General features: G+C 50.5%; 1 protein-coding gene across 1 annotated transcript in view; it reads left to right on the forward strand.

Annotated features, from left to right (window-relative positions):
- The first annotated feature begins 1,069 nt into the window (after nucleotides 1–1,069).
- The window catches only part of LOC146823042 (endogenous retrovirus group PABLB member 1 Env polyprotein-like), a 43,968-nt gene continuing 23,034 nt past the window's right edge, over nucleotides 1,070–22,003 (forward strand). The window contains exon 1 of the mRNA XM_085606359.1: nucleotides 1,070–2,480. Within this exon, the coding sequence (XP_085462485.1) occupies nucleotides 1,070–2,480 (1,411 nt within the window). The remainder of the gene's footprint in view (nucleotides 2,481–22,003) is intronic.

Genomic DNA, 22,003 nt, shown 5'->3' on the forward strand with positions numbered 1-22,003 from the left:
TCAAGGCTATTGTGAGAGTCCATCGATCTATAGTCAAGCTTTAAAGACGCAACTAGATTTGTTGGTTTTACCCAACGGCGCTGCCCTTTTTCAGTATGTTGACGATCTTTTAGTCGCCGCTGAAAATGAAGAGACTTGTAGAGAGGCTACTCTGTCGTTGTTATGTCACTTGTCTGAATTCCATCATAAAGTTTCTCTGTCGAAGTTGCAGTATTGCCGACAAGAAGTTACCTACTTAGGTCACCTCTTATCAAAGGAGGGAAGAAGATTGACCCCAGAGAGAATCCAAGCGATTGCGAAAATGAGTGTGCCTACGACACAGAGCGAAGTTCATGATACTTTGCCACAGGTTTCTGAAGATCCAGGGCACACCATTGAACCTGGCGCGTGGGTGCTCGTGAAGAACTTTCAGCGAACCCGGAACGAGCAGCCCCGCTGGATAGGACCGTATCTGGTGTTATTGTCCACCCGTTCTGCGGTACGAGTGCACGGTAAAAAGAACTGGATTCACGGCGTACATTGTAGGAGGGTCCCTTTGCCTCTGCCGTACGACCGGTGGGTCCAAAAAGGACTTCCTGATTCTGAGACTGAGACCGTGCCTCGTTTTCTGCCTTTCAGCGATGCCCGTTTGTTTGGAACAAACATTGAGCCAGAGAGCGACGAACTTCTCCAAGAAGTTGTACCTCCATCAAATCATTTGAACACTTTTGAACCTGACTTACTCTTCCGAGAACAGACATTGCCTGGTAAAGAGCGCTATAACTTGCGACCGAGAGTCGTGGGACGAATAACAAACTGAGTCCCTTCTTTGCTATTCTTTTGGTTGGCTCCCCTCCGAGAAACTATTTTTTTTTAATTTTTGTTTTTCGAACCACCATCCGGGTTCAGCTGTAGGGTCGCGGTGCCAAGTCCTTGGAGTGCAAGCCGAAGACGTTAGGTCGACGGTTCTGGTTGGTCTCAGGGCGTTCCCTGGACCGACAGGCGCACTCCTTAGCACAGAACACCCATCCGCCGCGAGCAGCACGATTAGAGGATGGAGTTTTTCGAGATGGAGAGACCTACTAAAAGAATGAGCTTCAAGAGTAAAATCTGTATAATAATGAGTAGGAAACGTTTTTTAATATTATGTCTGTTTATACTGTTAAGTTTAATAATGTTTTTAATTGGATATGTGACATTCTCTAGTCAAGCGACATTCATGCCCACTACACAACCTATGCCTCCTCCTACTGTTTCTTCACATTCTTTTCACCCTCTGCCTGAACATGAGTCCATTAGGAGAATGGAATTCGCTAATAATTCCTTTGTTCAGCTTCTGCACCAACACCAGCTAGTAGTGAACACAACCAATTGTTGGGTGTGTGGCCTTATGCCCCATACTGCCGAGAAAGGTATTCCTTACCTGGTCCTGCCATTTAGCTACAATGGTTCTGTGTGGGCATACAGAACAATGTTCATTTATGCCCGTGAAGTTAACCCCCTACGTTCTCTGAAAGATAGCCCGAAGAATAGTGCTCTGGTCAAGGGAATAGTCGACATGATCAGAGAAATGAGCTCTTATGAGGCTATCCCGAGAGATGAGACACTAGCGTATATTGGATGGAACGTCACTGGATATGGAGTTAGTCTGAGTGGGAACAAACGAGCGAAGAGATCTTCCCCGATCTGGATAGTACCCCATCGGGGTCATTACTGTCTGCAAGGAAATGGCGAGAATCCTAGAGCTCAGCTAGGGAAGAGTGTTTGCACTGAGACATATGTTTTTGCGTCCCAGACTTCCCCACCGTTTTTAGCAGCTAAGGGTACCTACTTCATTTGCAATGACCGAGCATATACATGGTTGCCCCCTGATTTCTCGGGCACATGTTTTGTCTCGTTCTTGTTGCCTCCTACATTTACAGCTGCGGCAGATTACCACAAAACGAGAGTCGTTAGAGGTGTCTTCAGTAAGGAAGATACTGCAGGACAAGAATTGGGAGATTCCGTGAAGGGTTTTCTGCCGTTTTGGGAACCTATGGTTAACAGCAGGAACATACGGCAATTGACGAGAGTGGTTGAGTCCACCATAGTCGAAACTGCCGGCGCCCTTAGTAACTTGACTGCTGAGCTCCAGTCGGATCGCCTTATGACCCTTCAGAACAGAGTTGCATTGGATGTCATACTTGCAGATAGAGGGGGGGTCTGTAAATTGATCCAATCGAGCTGTTGTGTTTTCATCCCAGATAACGCTCCGACAGTTTTCCAAGCCATCTCCAAGTTACATAAGATCTCCGAGTCCATACATGTGGACGAAGGAGATTGGTCGTTTATGGAATGGTTCTGGGGATTGTTATCCACTTGGGGATGGAAGATCCTGATGGTCATTGGGATGGTATTAGCTACCCTCTTCCTGTTCTGTCTTTGTGTACAGTGTGCTCCCGTAATATGTGGCCTTTTTGCTACCTCGTGCTCGAGGAGACCTGTCCAGAGAGAGTTACTAAGTACCAGGATGATGCTACAGCAACATCTCAATGATCTGATGAACATAGACCTGGATTCAGATTGACATGAGTTTAGGTTATTGCCTATGTAAGGGCAAAAGGAGGGTCTGTGGTTCCGTGAATTCTGAACCCGTTCAATGAAGGTCGTCATATCCTGATGATCTTGGTATCAGCGAACCGCGAATGACAAGTGCGGTATGCATGAGCATTTTCATCATTCTACACCAAGATTTTGACTGTGCATTGGACGATCTGGCCGGTACCCTTGGGTTTCATTTTGTGCACATCCGCCATTTTGTGGTTGCCCTCATCTAGGCAAATGATCAAGAAATGACTGGCCAAGCAAGTCTCCAGGGACGCATACCCCTTAGCTTGAGTGCGTATTGACTTCTATTTGACCTGAGTCAACTGACCGTGTTGCCCGAAGCCAAAACTTGTTAAGCCAGGCCCTTGTTAAGCAGCTGGTCAGATAGTGATCAAAGAGCAGGACATTATTGACCCTATGGTACACGCACACACCCCTCTATCTTGCCTCTCATCTGTTTCTGCTCCTTCCCTTTTATGGCCTTATGAGCTAATTATTGATTTGGGTTAAGGTCTTTTATGACGGGTTCGTCCAGCCTGTTCGAGCAAGAATGCTGGATTTTTACCGTGTCATTGATGATGGGCTGGTTAACTGAAAGTGGGTTTGTCGTTATCTGATGCCTCTGTAAATGTCATCCTCTGATTGGTCAAACCTGTAAGTAATTGATGCTAGCCAGGAACGTGGTTTTTGACATAAAAGACGATGCTCCACTCCTTTTGGTTGAGCAGTCTCCTGAGAACATACACCGTGTTGTACTTCTAGGATCTCTGTTACTGGCTGCAGCTAATAAATACGATCTTTGATGTCAGCAGAAGAATCCCGTGTCTCTGTACTATAAGACAGGTGAACCCGAAGACTGAGGGCGTGTCCCCTGCGCCGCTGGGATTAAATTCCCGGTTCTTCAAAATGAAGTGGGAGATCAGTATTCAAAAGCGCTTGCACCTCGGTGCGCGTATTTGCTACGTGAAGGACAAATGTTTCCCGGGAGGAAGTCAATGCGACTTCTTTTTGAGACAATAGAGCCCTTATTCTGCTCATCTTGTTGAACTCCGCTTTCAAGGTTAGAATGGAAGGCCAGATGGATACATCTAGCCGCCCATGCGGGGGCGGGAAAAGGACATTCTTACAGCAGACTACTCTCTGTGATACAGTCACTATGTAGGGAATTCCCACTAGCATCCCACAGCAAGCCCCATTATTTAAAAGCAAATAACTACCGTTAGCCAGCAGCGTAAAAGAGGGTATAATAGCTGGCGCTGGAATCCCTTTCAGGACGCAAGCTATATTAGGAGCGTGCACATTGCATGCGCCATGCAATTGAATGTGCCTACAGACTACAGAGTGATCAGGTGTGGAAGTGCATTCCTCACTTTTCAAATAGACCTCTTTACCATCTCTCATGCACCTGTATGTAAATGGGAGTGACCAAACTTCATGCAGGAAAGCAGTACCCAGCTGTTCATATCTACCCAGGGCATAGTGTTTCATGCATGAACTGAATTTAAACAAAGGAAACGGCAATGTGATTAACCCGTGGATAAGCCACACAGCAGAATTCAATTCGGCCACAGAGAAAGGCAAAGGTTCTAACTTTTCAATATGCAGTAATGAGTATGTTGCATCTTTCATGGACATGAATTGTTGTTTTGCAGTGAGATTAAAGGGAAGGAACAAAGATGATGTATTCATGTAGTCCCAGGGAACATTCCCAGCCTTTAACGTTTGCAATGTCCATGCAAATTGCATTATGGAACGTAATTGATTTTGACCATGATACAAAACAGACATATCATTTTGCACAATATCAACAACAGAAGAAACAATATTATCTAAAGTGTAAGTTCTGGAAGAAAGGGTGTTAATGCTATTATCTATAACAGCTAGCACTTTTTCCATATTGGCTTGATCAATAGCCCTCAATTTGGAAGCAGCTTCAATCTGTGACAACTTCCAAACTTCGTTATAAATAGCATACACCCATCTTTTGGACCTGCCACCTATAGGGCCCTTAACAAAATCATTCAAATCTATTTTCTCAAGTAATTTAGATAAATGCAGTTTAACAGATGCCAAGGTGGAATGTTGCAGCCAAGATTGGCATAACTTCCCCTCAGAGTAGGTAGTTACAGTATGAGAAGATTCAAAACGAGGGTCCACGCAAACCTGCGTGTACCCAGGTGTTAAACCCAGAAAACGATGTTGACAGGAATCAGAACTTGTCTGCCAAGTCAACCATCCCTCAGAATGCAACTTGGAAATATTGAAGGATGTATTAGTAATGCATGACTGCAACGCATCAAGGGACAGATCTGTGTGATTATCCCAATTCGGATAAGCACCCAGATCCAGAGTAGAGGGAGAATTTAGTTTTTTCGAAGTAGCCAATCCAAAGCAGGTGGTCTGGAAGATCGTTGAGTTTAAGAACAACATGTGGTTCGGGATGAGGCAGGCACGATGCAAAGCTTCTGTTCCTTGTACCTGCCACGGTTTGGAACCCCAAACCGATTTAAGATCAATAGTAGCCTTCCACAGATCATAACCGCTGATTGACAAATCATCCATAAAGGACTTGGAATATAACAATTTAGGTGCAGATTCCGATCCGTTAAAAATAATTTGCGTATGACCCGTATCCGTATTTTTTTACGTACGAGTCGTACAAGTAACGTACAAACTGCCAAGTACGATTCGTCCGTGAAAAATAACTACGAATAGCGTCGGGAAAAGTCTACGAGAGTATGTCTTGGAAAGTTTTCACGTCCAAATATCGTCGGGAAAAGTGTACGAGAGTGAGCCGGACATTGTTACGTGCAAATCGTAAAACACAAGTCCGAGCGCGCAAGTACGATCCCAACCATCCGTCCGAATACACATTCGCACGTAAAATGGCCCACATGGAGCCAACGCAGTAGCACGCATGTACATGGGTAAACTTATGCCCGTGTACGAGCTGTACAGCCCCCCACCCCCCAAATATGTCAGCACCGTACACCACCCTGTCCGCACTGTACCCCAGCCCTGCAACTGTATGCGCCGTACCCCCCCATGTACGCGCCGTACCCACCCCATGTACGCGCCTTGCCCCCCTGTCCGCACTGTACCCCAGCTCCGCACCTGTACGTGCCGTACCCCCCATGTACGAGCCTTCCCTCCCTGTACACGCATCACCCCCGCATGTATGCGCCGTACCTCTGCAGATACGTGCCGTACCCCAGGGCCGCACATGTACGCACCGTACCCCCACCGCATGTACGCGCCTTACCCCCCATGTACGCGCCATACCTCTGCATGTACGCGCCGTACCCCAGGGCCGCACCTGTATGCACTGTACCCCCACCGCATGTACGCGCCCTCCCCCCATGTACGCGCCCTCCCCCCATGTACGCGCCTTACCCCCCATGTACGTGCCGTACCTCCGCATGTACGCGCCGTACCCCAGGGCCGCACGTGTACGCACTGAACCCCCACCGCATGTACGCGCCGCACTCCAACACCGTACCCCAGCACCCTCACCCAGCATCGCGTATGTACGGATCGTACCTACGCGAAAAAGACTCTTACAGAACCAGGACACTGTAAAACAGCACAAGGAGGGTCAATTTGACTCGTACAACACCACAAAACACATCTACATGACAAAATACATCTCAATGACTGACCTGGCACAGGCAAACAGAGGCCCCAAATCACAACCACCTCCTATAACACACCCACCAAAATTCAAACACAGCCACACCCAAAAATGGACCAATAAAAAGGGCCCACACACACAACCCATGAGCCTTTGCAACAGACCCACTGCTGCCAGACCCCACTGAGAAACAACTACACTGAGAAACAACTGCACATCACTCATACCTCCACTACACCTTCACTCACACACCTTCACACAACCTCCTCCACAAACATCCCCCTCTTCACATTCACACACACACCGTCACATTCACAACCACACACCCACAACCATCCACACCCACACCCACACCCCACACCATGCCCACAGACAAGAATCCAAAGTTCACAACGGCGGAGCTGGACCTCCTTGTCAACGAAGTCATCAGAGTCGAGCCACAGCTGTTTGGAACATTGGTTAGACAGACCAGCATAGCTGAAAAATCTGCCATGTGGCAGAGGATTGTAGATAAGGTGAATGCTGTTGTGCCCATCCGAAGGACCAGGCATGAATGCCAAGCTAGGTGGTACAATCTGCGCAGGGCGGTCAAGAGGAAAATGAACGAAGAGTATGCCCAGAGTAACATCACTGGAGGTGGGCCGCCCCGCAGACCCGTACACTACCATCCCTGGGAGGAGAAGGTGATGGCCCTGCTACCGCCGGTGGGAGTACACGGAGTGGAAGGAGTCGCAGAGCCTGGTGAGTACACAAACAACTTACGTAACATGGGGGCAATGGGGTCCACACCACATATACACCAAATGCACGCAACTTCCCCCAAGCACTCACCGCACACAACCACACTCAAAAACCACGCTCATGCCACTAACGTCTCCATGCACCCTTCACAAATCAAGGCAAGGCCATGTCCAAAGCTACAACAACCACAAACACAAGACTGGATGTCCGGGAGGCTGGGCCCCACACAACACATTGTGAAAATGAGACGCAGACACCAATGCCCTCAGCCCATATGGCATAGGTATATACCCATGCACAATGCACAGGGACTGGCAAAGTACTGACAAGGTAGCTGACACTTGGCCCTGCTGTATGCAGCACAAGGCCCTCCTGGGACCACTGTACACTCAAACACCAACTCCACAAGCACAGGTATCTAACACAGGAACTCACACTCACTGTCATGCCAACATGCACCATGAGGGGACACACGCATCACCTGGGAGACCGAATGACAACTCACACTACACACAACAGCACGCCCTGTCACAACCCCCCCCCCTAACACAAGCACACACCCCCGGGGCAGGCAACGGATCTACACACTCCCACAATGGACATGTGACACAACAAGACCAATCCAGAGCCAAATAAGCATCAGAGCAAACGATCTACAGTTCAAACACTCAGGAGAACATCCCAATCTGTCCCCCGCAACATACCCATCCCCAAAGTGGGCATTGAGAGGAATGCTAGGCACATCCAACTACCTGGAGGAACTGTGTCAACTTGAATATGTATGAAACATAGATGTCGCATGAAACACCATTAACATTGTCTCTTTCTCACACACAGGGCAACGTCGACGATCTCCCCCAACACTGGGGGGGAAGATTCACAGTCCCAGGCTCCGCGTGAAGACGATCCCACCGGCAGCGACGACTCTCACCACTCCGTGGATGACCCCGACCAACCTGGACCCTCTGGTGCCCAAGCCCCTGCAGCACCTGCGTCAGGTACATCTGTGCCAACCATCACCCCCATTCCTGCCACATCCCAGGACACACCCAGGAGCCCTGCTCGCACTGAACAACAGAGCCAGTCTGACCAGGAGGGACAAGGTTCTCCGGGCACCCAGGAGGAGGCAGGCAACCCTGCAAATGCCATCCCTCAGGGGTCCCATAGACCCGATGTGCCCACAAGGGCAGGACAGGCTCAAGTGGGCAGGGGTGGTGGGAGTGGAGGCAGGCGGAGGCGCGAACCTGACCAGCCAGCTCAGGACACCAGTATGTCACACATACGCAACATCCTGGACTCATACCGGCGTGACACCAGAGGCATCAACCAGGTCATGTCCAGACTCTCCGAGATGCAGGGGACCCTCGATGAGATTAAGAACCTGCAGGTCGAGCATCATGCCAGTCATCAACAACACCAAGGACGGATGGAGGCAAGACTGGCTGAGCTCCTGGCGGTGCACAGGGACGTGAGCCAATCACTCCGTCAGATCGTCCAAAGCATCGGCAACCCTCCCTGTGCCACCAGGCGTAGACCAGCACCAGACACAGGGAGGGAGGAGGAGGAGGAGGATTCGTCTGACGGAGCGTCCCCAGCATCGTCAAGGCCTGCATCTGAGGGTCCCCGGAGGAAGGTGGGTCGTCCACGGAAAAGACCGTGAGAGTCAGCGGACCATCCACATCTCCCAGGTCACCTGGCCTGGCACCTGGCCCTCTGGCGCAACAGCAGCACCTCATCCAATGACATTCTCTGCCACATGGACTTGCTGGTCACAGTCTGACCAATGATGACCAACACTGTGCCCTGGACTCTGATGACTTCCAATGCCAAGGATACATCTCCCCCTGTGAACTTTGGATTCTATTCCCCCGGTAGAGCACCTAATTGCATCTACCAAACCACTTACCCCACCGCAAATAAATATATCACTTTGGACATGAGACGTTCCTGACATTTTGCATTGTTCGACGACATATGTGTGTGGAAATGTCAAACTATGTTAGTGTTGAACTAACTCAAGCCATCCATACCCTGGGATCAGAGTCTGGTACAGGACACACATGGGTCACAAGATATCATTCAATGTAGGCATGGAGCACAACACTCACCTGTGATGGCCTCCGGCTGCTGAGGGGGGGCTTGCTAAACTGTGCGGACAGACCTATTTGGGAGATTATCATCAAGGCGTAGAGGAGATGGCTCATGTGGAGGTTCCCGGGGAGGGAGTCCCAGGTATGTGTGCCCAGGTGGGAGAACAATGTCCTGCATGCTGGACGACGGTGGATGTGAAGAACGGTGGCCAGGGCAAGGTTGGATGCACGGAGATGGCCAAACGGGATCTAGGATGACAGACGTACAAGGTTGGTTTGGGGTCGGGGTTGTGGACTGCCTCCTGAGTGTGGGTGGGGAGTGTGGAGGTCATCCTGCAGCAGACAGTGATCCATTGCAGCTATCTATGGTGTACGGTGAGGTGGCTGGGGCGCAGGGTGTTGAATCTGAGGTGTGCAGATGCACCCTGGAAGTGGACAAGTTTCCTGGGAGTTTGGATGTACTTGCTCCATAGAGGGCAGGGCAGTATTTGACACGGACGTTGTCATGGACCTGGGGGATGGTCTGTCTTTACTTGGAGTGGATCTATCTGTGGATCATGTGCATAATGCAGAGGTTGTTGCAGCATGAGGTACAGATGGTGATGACTAGCATGGCATATGTGAGCGAGCCAAACATGATGCACACCATCTTGTGTGTGTGGCCACTGGGTGCTTGTGCAGGGCTCTTGCGGGTGGGACACAGGCACTTGACCCAGCTGGAAGGGGACAATCCTCAGATGATCACCTCAGTCCTGTACAAGTCCAGCCTCAGGTGGCTCGTGTTCAGCCATTCATCAATGGATCTCATGCATACTTTAATGATGGAACTGCCAATGTCTGTGTCTTTGTTGAGGGTGAGGATCACCTGGCTGGTAATGGCATACGAGCTGATGATGAGGTGCTGTGCGCATGTGATGGTGGAGAGGGGGGTCCTGGACACTCTGTAGATTGACATGCTGAGAGATGATACCTGTGCCATGTCCCAGACGATTACACCATACTACATGCTGAAGCCTTGAGTCCCACTCCCATGCCCTTGCTGGGCTACAGAGCCGGTGGGGAGTATTATGGACGTGACCTGGTTGGTGTGACAGGGCCTGGAAGGCGGGGCAGCGCAGTGTAGGCAGTTGGAGTTGCACACTCAGCATGCAAAGGTGTTGTGTGTGTGCCCAGGGTATGTCTGACAGCAGGCGTTAGATGTGCGGATGGACATAGCTCGGAGTGTGGCTGATGCATCAGACTGTAGTGTGATGTGGGTTATGCAAGGACAGGATGGTGGTGCAATGTGCACCTTGCATGTGCTGATGGTCCAGCCTTTGGCACCGCGTGGCGGCAACAGTGGCATAGACAAGCTGAGGACAGCCAAATGAATGGGTGGAGGGAGTAAGTGAGGAGCATCTTGGAGGCGTGTCTGTTGCCAAATCTGGATACTCTGTGGGCCCTTGCTGCAGGGGCCGCAGCAGCAGGCAGCATCTCCTTGCAAAATGACAGAATTTGCACACATAGACTACGATATCAGAAGGACAACTGCAACAGGCGCGTGTGTAAAGTAAGGAGTGTCCAGTGTCACATGGCACACCCAGATACAATGCATGCACAATCACCAAAGAAGCATGACACCGGATCAGGAAACTGAAGGCCGACCTGCGCACAGGAGACACACCCTCAGCAGCTGTTGATGGCCCATTGTGTGGACCAACATGCCAAAAAACATACACAACCATGTACTTCATGCCCAATAGGGAGCCTAACCCATGAGCAACTGCATGCATGTTGCTAAACGACACATGGACTCCTATGCATAATCTTCCACAACTATGCCAGATATGCCGCATGCAAAGTGACAAGAGACCTGCATTGACAGAGATGAGGCACCTTGGAGTGTGACGAACACCTTTATCACTCAGCCTCACACTAGGGGAAATGCATCAATTGGAACAGACTCACTGGTCATTTGGCTGACCATGTGTGACCTACACTGGAAACCCCTTCAACACACAGATGTGTCAATCCTACTGAACTGGCACACAAGTGAAGGGGTTGAGCCTAACACCCCTTGCTGCACACGGAGAGTCTACAATTCCCCATTGAGCCTCATATGGGGATGTCCCACACTATGTCCACCATTAGCATCCCGTATGTTCCTGAGGGACGTTATACACACATTGATGCCTTCATCAGAATCCACAAACCATTACAGATGACTGTCATGAAGGGTGACCATCAATTCATGGGAGCCATGCAACATGTCATGTGGCCAATGGTGAGTCGACATGTATGCATGGTAACACAACATGCACAGGAGCAGTCCCCACATATCACAAACACGTACCACCCACAAAATGCCTTGCTGCACTCCTTACCCCAAGTGACTTTTCACCATGACTGTGCATGTAACTCTGATCCAGAACACGTTGCAATACTCATGAGGAATAGCAGGAGGGCAATGATGACATGAGCAGACGACAGCCGCAAGAACCTGGGGAGGCCAGACACACAACAAGTCAGCGAAGAGCTAGTAATCCTCAGACATGTACATGTACTCTACAGGAATGATGTTGTCACCATGCCCTTAATAAATTTAGTGTCCCAGCTAATATGTGTGGAATTACATCATCACTTGAATGACACATCAGACCACACCTCCAAGTCACTTAGCACACAGTCAGCTCGACACACACATTGCAACACATGCCACACAAGGCTCAAAGCGTGCACACTCAGACGCAGGGACTCACCATCATGAGAAGAAGTTGCAGATAAGCTGACTCCGGATGTCCTCATCCTCATCCTCATCCTCACTTGCCCCGTGCCCGAGCCCTTCATCCTCCACGGGTGGATGATCCTGCTCATCCGGATCAAGGATGAGTGGCATGGCCTTCTCCACTGCCATGTTGTGCAGCATGCAGCACACAATGAAGATTTTGCAGACCTTCACCGGGGCATATGGGAGGGCACCGCCGGTCTTGTGGAAAGCGTTACAACAAACAAATGATGGACGGAATGCTGACAATGCAGACATTCTCCCCCAGTCAAGAGATCTGGGTTAAATCCATCGTTCTTTTGCCCACTACGCCACCCCAGTTTAGACATGGCCATATGCAAATCAGTCTTGACCCTGTGCCTCATGGGAACAGTCCAGCCCGAACTGCCAAGCCATGTCTTCCCTGGACCGGAATCAAGCATCCTAGGACCGGTTTCTGGCTATCAGCAGTCATCAGCCAGGATAGCTTGACTCCAGTGGCGTAGTGAGCACGGGACCCACGTCTGGGCATACCCATCCCACTTAGGGCGAAAAGCGTTACAACAACCTTGTGGAGGCACCGGAATCTGCTCTTCAGGAGTCCAAACGTCCTCTCAATCACATGCCTCGTCTGCCCATGGGTGTCGTTGTACCGGTGTTCTGCGGCTGTTGTGGGGTTGCGGAGAGGCGTCATCAGCCATGGCATGTTGGGATAGCCAGAGTCCCCTACATGGAAACATCATGTGAAGAAGTGGGTCAGGAGATGCCGTAAGATACAAAGATAGCTCTGAACACAGGACTAACAGAGTATACCCACCAACAAGACATGCTCGTTCCGCATGCAGCTGCAGCATCATTTCTGGCACCCTGCTATGCCTCATGATGTATGCATCGTGTGCGGATCCTGGAAAACGTGCACAGACATGGGAAATCAGCATGTTAGCAAGACACACCACAAGGGCATTAATGGAGTGGTAATGTTTTCTGTTTCTATAGGCTACCTCCTGTGCCTGTGGTGGCACCAAAGCCACATGTGTCCCATCAATGGCCCCAATTACATGAGGCATCCCTCCCAGGGCATAGAACTCACCCTTGACACCTGTCAACTGCTCACGAGTGGGAAAATGGATGAATTCATCCAGGTGCACCAACATGGCTTCTATTACATCATGCAGGACACGGCTGAACATTGTCTGGTACATGCCACCGACATCAGCTATGGTCAATTGAAACGTGCCGGTGGCAAAAAAATGTAGGGCTGCCATCACCTTCACCTTGGGGGTCAGAGCTGTAGGATACCTGTGTTGTGGTTGGAGGTGTGGTGCAAGCTGGCGGGTCAAGTCCTCTATCAATTCTTTCGAGTAGCGGTATCTGCATATGCAGTCATGTTCACGCATGGCATCCAGGTCTGGCATTCATCTGGGGAGAGGCGGTGCCCTGCAGAGATTTGGAAGGAATAATGAAGAGTGAGTACATTACCACACCAATGTCACTGAGGTGAGCACATGTTCAACAGCTAATACATATCTGCTTAATACAGAGTCTGTGCTGTGCAATACATCCAGGACACGTGGGCCAGCCAGGTGATACTCCTACGAAGAGCCAGCCACAATAGTTGCATGGCAATGTTGACGTGACATGCCATTACAATAGCTGTGGGCCAGTGTAAGTGACAAGCCAGACACATTACATGAGTGACAGACATCCACATATCAGCATTTGAAGGGTGTCATCTCATACAGACAGCTGGCGGGAGTCTAGACGCACAGGTCATCTGGAAATGGACCGATAACACACATTTCCATTAAGGGGTCCATGTCAAAAACTGATGACACAGACATTGAGAGAACGCAGATATTGCCTCATGCAAAAACCAAGGGATAGATCACTGTATTTGCAATTCAGACTCGAGATTCTCCCTACTTGTGAATTCACCAGCAAATGGAAGCCTCCCTATCAGACCCCGACACTTGCTCGATATGTACAGAAAAAGTAGAAAGCATAGCCCACATCATGTTTGAATGCCCAGCGTACAGAAACCCGAGAAAAAGATGGCTAGGCCCTGCTTGCCGTCTCCTGGGCATTTCGAACTATCGTGTTGCCTTACGTGTTCTTCGTTCTGACACAAGTTTGGTGCTAGTCTGTGCCGTGGCCAAATTTCTGGGCTGGTCCTGGATTATTAGCAGCAAATTTAATAGCTCCACTAGTTGATTTAGCAAATTGCTTTTTTTATATGTCTTTTTAACTGTATTTTAATCAATTTTTAAAATATTTTAGTGTGTTTCTTTTTAACCCAGTCATTAAGCCTTCATTGATTTGCTGTAAAAATTGTTCCCTTGATGAACTTCTATTTTTACTATGCCTGTATTTATTTGCTTTTATGATAATTCTTATCGAAATAAAGCTTTTTGACTGACTATTGCCTCATGTCAGGAAGTCATCTTCGAACCATCATGACACATGTAACGTGTGAGTCCACATGTGGCATGGTGTGCGTATATGTGTGTCATGCACATATGCACACAGACACATGTTGGATGCTGCAACAGCAGATGGAGTTGACGGAACACCAACGGAAAGCTCATGGGAACACATGACACACACATGACATAGTCACATCGTGGAACGCTTGGAGTCACATGTCAGGTGTAATTATCCGTGTACCTGGCATCAGGGGACAGTTGCGGGTGTTGCTGACTGTGCCATACCAGTGATGCAGTGCTTGACACGTGTGTCATACATGCACACAGGTGCAAAGTGTGAAGGGGAAGTGTGCCACGTAGTGCCCCATCACACATGACATGTGTAAACAGCTCATCACACATCTATTGTGCCACAACATGAGGAGACATGTGCCACATCACTGCCTGACACACCTAGGCCCTGCACATGAAGGACTGCACTGACAATGACTTGATGTACAGCCTTGTGCGAGTCTGACACCTCCATTCCTTTCGTGTGCGCCTCCTATCACCAGTGTAAGCAGTGAAACGCAGTACACACGCTCTGAGGGCGTGTGTCGGGCCCGTACTCACACGTGAGTACCTGCCGTACACACGTGAGTACGTGTCTCTCACTATAGTTGTGTTACTGTAGGTCCGAGTGATACGGCATGTACTCACGCGTGTACGGACCGTACACGCTTGAGTACGTGCCGTATCACTAGGCCCTACGGTACCCCCAACTATAGTGATAGGCACGTACTCACGCGTGTACGGCCCGTACGCGCGTGTGTATGTGCCGTATCACTCGGACCTACGGTACCCCCATCTATAGTGATAGGCATGTACTCACGCGTGTACTGACCGTACACGTGTGAGTACGTGCCGTATCACTAGGCCCTAAGGTACCCCCAACTATAGTGATAGGCACGTACTCACGCATGTACGGCCCGCACACGTGTGTGTACGTGCCGTATCACTCGGACCTACGGTACCCCCAACTATAGTGATAGGCACGTACTCACGCGTGTACGGACCGTACACGCGTGAGTACGTGCCGTATCACTAGGCCCTACGGTACCCCCAACTATAGTGATAGGCACGTACTCACGCGTGTACGGACCGTACACGCGTGAGTACGTGCCGTATCACTAGGCCCTACGGTACCCCCAACTATAGTGATAGGCACGTACTCACGCGTGTACGGCCCGTACATGCGTGTGTACGTGCCGTGTCACTCGGACCTACGGTACCCCCAACTACAGTGATAGGCACGTACTCACGCATGTACGGGCCATACACGCGTGAGTACGTGCCGTATCACTCGGACCTACGGTAACACGACTATAGTGATAGGCACGTACTCACGCATGTGCAGCCCGTACAGGCGTGAGTACGTACCGTATCACTGTAGTGATGGTGCCCTAGGGGTACGTGTGAAACGCGGCGTACCTGTGTGGGGATTTAAGAATTACAATGGGGACACATGAGGGACAAGTATTAGGGCCTAAATGCATGCTGGTTGTCATGGATACCGAGTTTCAAGTTCAAAATTTTACATCATGTGGTCTGGAAAAAGCAGTTGGCCACATTTAACATTGTTGCAAAGTGGTTGTTGACTTGACATGATGCTGCAAAATCGAAAGATGCAAAGGCTGTCACTGGTGTATGTTTAAAGGGATTGGAGGAAACGTAGGATGCAAATGAGTCTGACCAATCACTCTGTACTCCTGTACATGAAATAGGCCAGCAAGGCAGATATAAGGCAGGCTGAACCCATGAGAGGGCACTTGCCTGCACAACATGTCAGTCAATACCACTGCTGCTGTATTGTCTCCCTCTGGCACCATGTCAAGGACTGTGGAGAGGGCCCAGCCTTTCACCCAGGAGGAGGCCCTGCTGGATGTGATCCTCCCACAGTACCCCATGCTGTATGGTCGACCAGGGGAGCAGGTGAGTGCTGACTCCACTACCTTTGCCTGTGCACCTTTATTGTGTCTGTCACTTCTGGCATTGTGGCCAGGTGTGACAGACATGCAATGTTGGGTGTAGTGGGTCCCAGGGGGGGTGGGGGGGGGGGGAAATGGCTTATGTCTCTCATGCAGGGCTTGATGTAGTTCATGTGTGCACTCCTCACTTGCATTGTGCTTACTGTGACATTCACTGCATAGTGCATGGCACATTCCGCCAGCCTCATCCTCTTGGGCATTCTTGTTCTATTGTCCTGCGGTGATTCAGTGGTCACCCCGGTGTGACAGGTGACGGCACCCACAGATGTGTGTGAGAGTTGAGTGGAGCTGTGGTGAGAGTGGTGAGAGTGTCCAAATGATGTGTACGCCCCCTGGACATTGATGTGTGTGAATGTTTCTTGTCATGTGGGTGAGTGTCTATGTGGAGTGTTGCACCACAGCTGCATGGAGGAGGCAACTGCTCAATCCATCTGATGTGTGAAGTAAGCCGTGCTGTGTGTCTGACTTGCTGAGCTAGCCCCACACCTGTGACCCCCCCCCCGGCAAGTGTCACATGTGCAGAGTGAGGTTTGCATCCGCTGTTGCCAATGGCAGGTGATTTATGTGTGCCTGTGTGTGTCTGTGTACTCTGCTGAGGTTTCGTCAGTGGCCTGGGGCATGTGAGTGCTTTGCAGTGCTGTCCATCCCCTTGTGTTGCTTGGGATGCACAGTGTGTGCCATGATGAGGGATTGTTTCGCACCCCTCATGCCACCTGTGTACTTACTATGCCATGTAGTGCATTGGTGCGTCCCCAGTGGAAAAAGTCCCTATGACTAAGGTGCTATTACTTGCCAGCATACTATGCCCTGTTCAACAAATCTAAGATGTTCAAATGAGTGTCTGTGTGACATGGTGCAGGTGTAGTGATGTTGTCCCACTTTGTCATCCACACAGGTATCCCCCTACCACAAGGGGAAGATCTGGAAGGATGCCGTCAAGGCCGTGCAATCGGTGGAGGGTCGCAGTCGGCGCCTGCCACAAGTGAGGAAGAGATGGCAGGACATCCAGTGCTGGACCCGGAGGATCGCCCGGGCCATGCTGAAGGAGGAGGCTCCTCGCAAGCATGGCGGGCACCGGCGCCTGACCCACCAGATGCGGCGTGTCCTGGCGGTGGTCTTCCCTGACCTGGATAGGCGGATACAGGAGTTACACCAGCAGGAAGGGGGTAGGTACATGTGTGTTTGTTGTGTGTCGCCAGCTTTTGGAGCTGCTCAGTCGCCTGGATACACTGCCAGGCTATATATGTGCAGTGCATATCCTGTACCCCAAAGTCAACCTGTGTTGTTCTTCCTCCCTTCCCCTCCTTGACATGTGTTACCTGGTCTGTGTGTTATCACTATTGCACATGGTCATCTAGGCTGCCAGTTTATCAAGGTGCACAATGCTTTCAGCATCATGTGTGGGGGTGGTCTGCCTGTGCCCTGTCCTGTTCAGTCATTTTGGGGTGCATAATTGTTGGCACTGATGCGGAGTCCCAACATAGGAGTGTGAGGGTTCAAATGAACAGACTTGCTGCATGCATTACCAATGTTGTGGCCTCAGACATGATGTGCATGAGTGGAATATATGCATAGTGCCGGGACGGTTGCTCCTGTAACAGTCAGCTCATTCCAGGACCATGGAGCAGTGTGCACACTACAGTCCCCTGACACAGCCTGCCCTCCTACTCATGTGTGTCATCCAACACTGTGCACATTCACTGTGGGTTCATCATGGCTCTGCCTCTGTGGCATTTTTCCCTGGCCTAGGTAGTAGTTTTCACATGTGTGATACATTTGCCCACTTGACAGGGATACACCAGTTTGCTTGTGCATACTCACACTGGGCAGTGCCTGTGTGGCTATTCACAACAATCTGTTGATGTTTGTTTGTGACCAACATGTTTTGGCAGCCCTACAAGGTGATTTTGTGTTAATGAAGCAAGTTTTCAAGCACAGTTATTGTAACCCTGAATAAGAGGTTTCACTTCTTGATCGGTATCAGTCACATTGACCCAGGTATGGGTGGGTATGTGCGGGAGGGGCGTACATGTTCAACCCTGATATTTCATTGCCAGTTCTGACTTGTGTGTGATGATTAGCAGTACAGAAAGTCATTGTGCAGTGCCCCCGTGATGTTGGCCAGTGCTTAATGTTCGTGCTTCATTGCCTGTGTCAGTTTTTGACAATCATGTATCCTGCTTGTACATTTTTGGCACCTGTGTGTGGTTCAGATGCTACACAGTTGTGACTTTGTGTGCTGACATCTGTGGGTACATTCTGGCTTGCCATGAGGAGGAACCCACAGTACAGCTAGGCTTTTTTGCTAAACAATTGCAGGCCCATTAGCTTATGCATTGTCCTGGGTGTGGACATGTGTGCCACTCCAGATGACAGTCAGTAGGTCATATGTGTAGCCAACTGTGTGATCAGGTGACGGATAGGCATGTGAGAAATGGCATTATTCAAGTTGTTACTCAGAGAAAATGTCCATTGGCACTCACTACACCTGTCAACATGTCTCAATGTTTCATATGCTTGACCTTGTTGTTTGGTTGTGAAGGACAATGATGTGCCTGCATGACAGATGTCTCCCAAGGAAGTGCACAAGACACCACCTTTACACTTTCCAGGGACATGCTGGCACATTTTAAAGTAAGGCACAGTTTGAACAAAACGTGTTTGGAGTTCATACATATACATGTTCCCACAGTGTGCTAGCATTTGGGTTAGTCCTTGGTTGTTGCTGATACCAACTTACGAGTGTCAAGTCATCCAGACCACCCTGGTGCCATGAATATGTACTTACTGATATGCCATTTCTGACTAACAGTGGCTGATTTAAATGAGTCTGGCAGCTCAGACAATGACTGTGTACATGTAGTTTGGTGTGCACCTCCTTGTGTGACTTCTGCTATACAGACACATGTGTGTTGTGTTCACAGAGTGAATGCTAGACATGTCCATTGTGTAAGGGGTTGTGATTCTCCAGGAGTCACAATGTATTTCTTTGGGGTGTCAAAAGTACTCACAGGTCTCTGAGTGTTGGGACACCTTCTGCATTGGCATGTGGTATTTGTCCTTGGGTGCGACAATACTGTTTGTTTCACAGTGAACAAGAGGTGGCATGCCTTCATAGTCTTGCTGTGCTCAACTGATCCCAGACACTAGCTTCTCATGATCTTGTGATTTCAAGTTATTTGCTGTTGTGTCCTAATTTTCATTGTTTCCAAGTGTCATGGTGGGTCAACCAACTGGGGAGTGCAGGGCTTACATATGTGGGGAGTATCCTAGATGTTACTCATGATGCCTTTCCTGATATGTACAGTTGCCTATTTTGTTTGGACTCATGTGTCAGATGTATACAGGTGACTGATTTTTTCCTGTCTCTTCACCTTGCCCACAGCATCATCGGAGGACTCCGAGGGAGACACCGGCACGGACGTGGAGGAGGGATCGAGCAGTGGTGCCACCACTGCTGAGGAGTCGGTGGAATCTAGTGGCACGGAGGGCGAGGGGAGTGAGGCGGAGGACCTGCCCAGTACCAACACAGACTACGAGGCAGACGGGTCCGAGGCTGAGCTCCCAGAGGGGGCGGAGGCTGCTCCCACAGCTGAAAGCAGCAGTACATCTCTCGCCGCCCCCTCCATTCCCATCACCGCCCTCCCACTTGCTCGGGTCCCTTCTGTCCGTGCTAGGCCACACCGTGTCTCCTTCGTGCCCGGCACCGCACCCTCTGCCCCTGTCCCCCCTGCTGCTCTCACTGCCGAGTCTGTGGACATTCAGCGGCAGTTGCAAGTTGGGCAGACATCGATCCTGACTGTCCTCCATGGCCACACCAGACTGCTGACCCAGATGGTGTCGTACATGGAGGGCATGTCATCAGCGATGTTTGACCAACGGATGTTGCTGAGGTCCCTGGACTCGTCACTGACGGCAGTTGCGAGTCACCTGCAGCGCTGCGTCCCCCCTACCCCTGCCCCACCCACAAGTCCCACACCCATGCCTGTCCCAAGCACACCAAGACATCCACACACACGCACCCCACCAGACAGAAGCAGCACACCATCACGTAAGGGCAAGCGCACACCTCCTGACACGCACACTCAGGGGGAAGCAGGCACACCCACTGGGTCTGGGGCACACAGGCAGGCTCGCAGCCACAGTCCTCGTCCACATGACTCACTCCCCAGCCCCTCCGATGTCACTCCCCTTGGCTCCCCTGCCCCAGATTCGGAGAAGGAGGCCTACTTTGCTGGGCTGGGCCTCAGCCCCACTAGTTCACCTGGACGCAAACGGTCAAGGCACGCCACGGGTAGGGGAGTTAAGTCCCCCAGCCCATCCACCACCTCCCCCAGTAGCGCTGCAACCCATCCCTCCGACACCCCCCCCCCCCCTCCTTGGGGCCTGTTGTTTCTCCGGGTGCAGGGGAGACGCTTGAAGAACTGGCAGAAGTGTGCAGCGCCGAGCTCGCCTCCACCTTTGGCGCTGCCCCACCCCCTGTGGTGGAGTCGTCCGTCCCTGCACCCACCACACCTACCCTGCCCCCTCCTGTTCCTGCGGTGCCTGGTCCTTCCCCACATGATGCCCCCCCCCAGTCGGCGACACAGTCTTGTGATGTGCAGTCAAGCTAGGGGAGACGCATGGCCATGTGTCCCCCCCCAAGGACTGATGATATGGACGGGCCATTGGCCTTTGTGAATAGTCTCGTTTACACATTATTATTTTCATGCTGAATAAAGCATTTTCTTTTTCGTTTGAAAAGTCTTGCATTTCAGGTATTGATGTTGATGCTGATGCTACAGGAGTTGGGGTTGTGGGTTTGTGTTATGTTTCAGGGAAATGTTGTAGTCTGCTGCTCATGGGGTGGAACCTGGTATCTGCGTGCCATCACAAGGTCTCTGCAAAGATTCTTTGTCTTGTATGCTCTTTGTGTTTGGAGACATTGTCCCAAGGAGTGTTCCTTCCTCTGTGGCACCTGACATCTTGCACAATTGTTGTGTTGCCCTGTGTCTACATGTCCTTTGTTGGTGATGGATCCCTTCAACTATGGCCATGCCTGCTCAGCAATGTGTCCGGCTGCATCGTCTGTGCCATCCTTGGTACTCACTGTACTTGTGTATAGCGTATTTTGCCATGCCTTCATGGATAAAGTGTCCCTTTTCCGCACAATGCATGTGTGTAATCCCAGCCTAGTACACATATGGTACTTGTTCTGCTGTGTATTTGAACACCTGACTCACAATTGTGGGCATTGTATCTGTGGGAACTCCACCCTATTTCTTCCATGACAGACAACATCTTGGTGGCTAGCCCAGCACCTGAACATTCCTATCAGTCCTGGGATGTGCGTGACAGTGTGTGTTCTCTTTGGCTCTCTTAGTTTATTAGGCAGTGACATGACTATAAAGTCTTGTGGCATGATCTCAGTGTGTGTATTGTGCTGCATCTGCCAGGGGTGGGTATGCATGTGTTATTTGTCCTTACACCCACATGTGGTGTGTCATGCAGTGGGGGAAAGACATCCATCCTCCTGGGAGTGGGACACTGCTGTCTGTGATGTGTTGTTAAGGCACTATCATCATTGTCCTAAGTTAGGGATACGTACATTCACCCATGGAGCTGTGGTCATCTGATAATGATGTACACCCCCCCATGAATCTGTCAACTGCTGGGATTCCTCTGCACCCAGCCCTCATACGTCTGGGCACTGCTGGGAGTCCTCTGCACCCACCCCTCATATGTCTGGGCACTGCTGGGAGTGATAGGCACACACCCCTCATATGTCTGGGCACTGCTGGGAG

Source organism: Triturus cristatus, chromosome 5_2, assembly GCF_964204655.1.
Source record: "Triturus cristatus chromosome 5_2, aTriCri1.1, whole genome shotgun sequence".
NCBI lineage: Eukaryota > Metazoa > Chordata > Amphibia > Caudata > Salamandridae > Triturus > Triturus cristatus.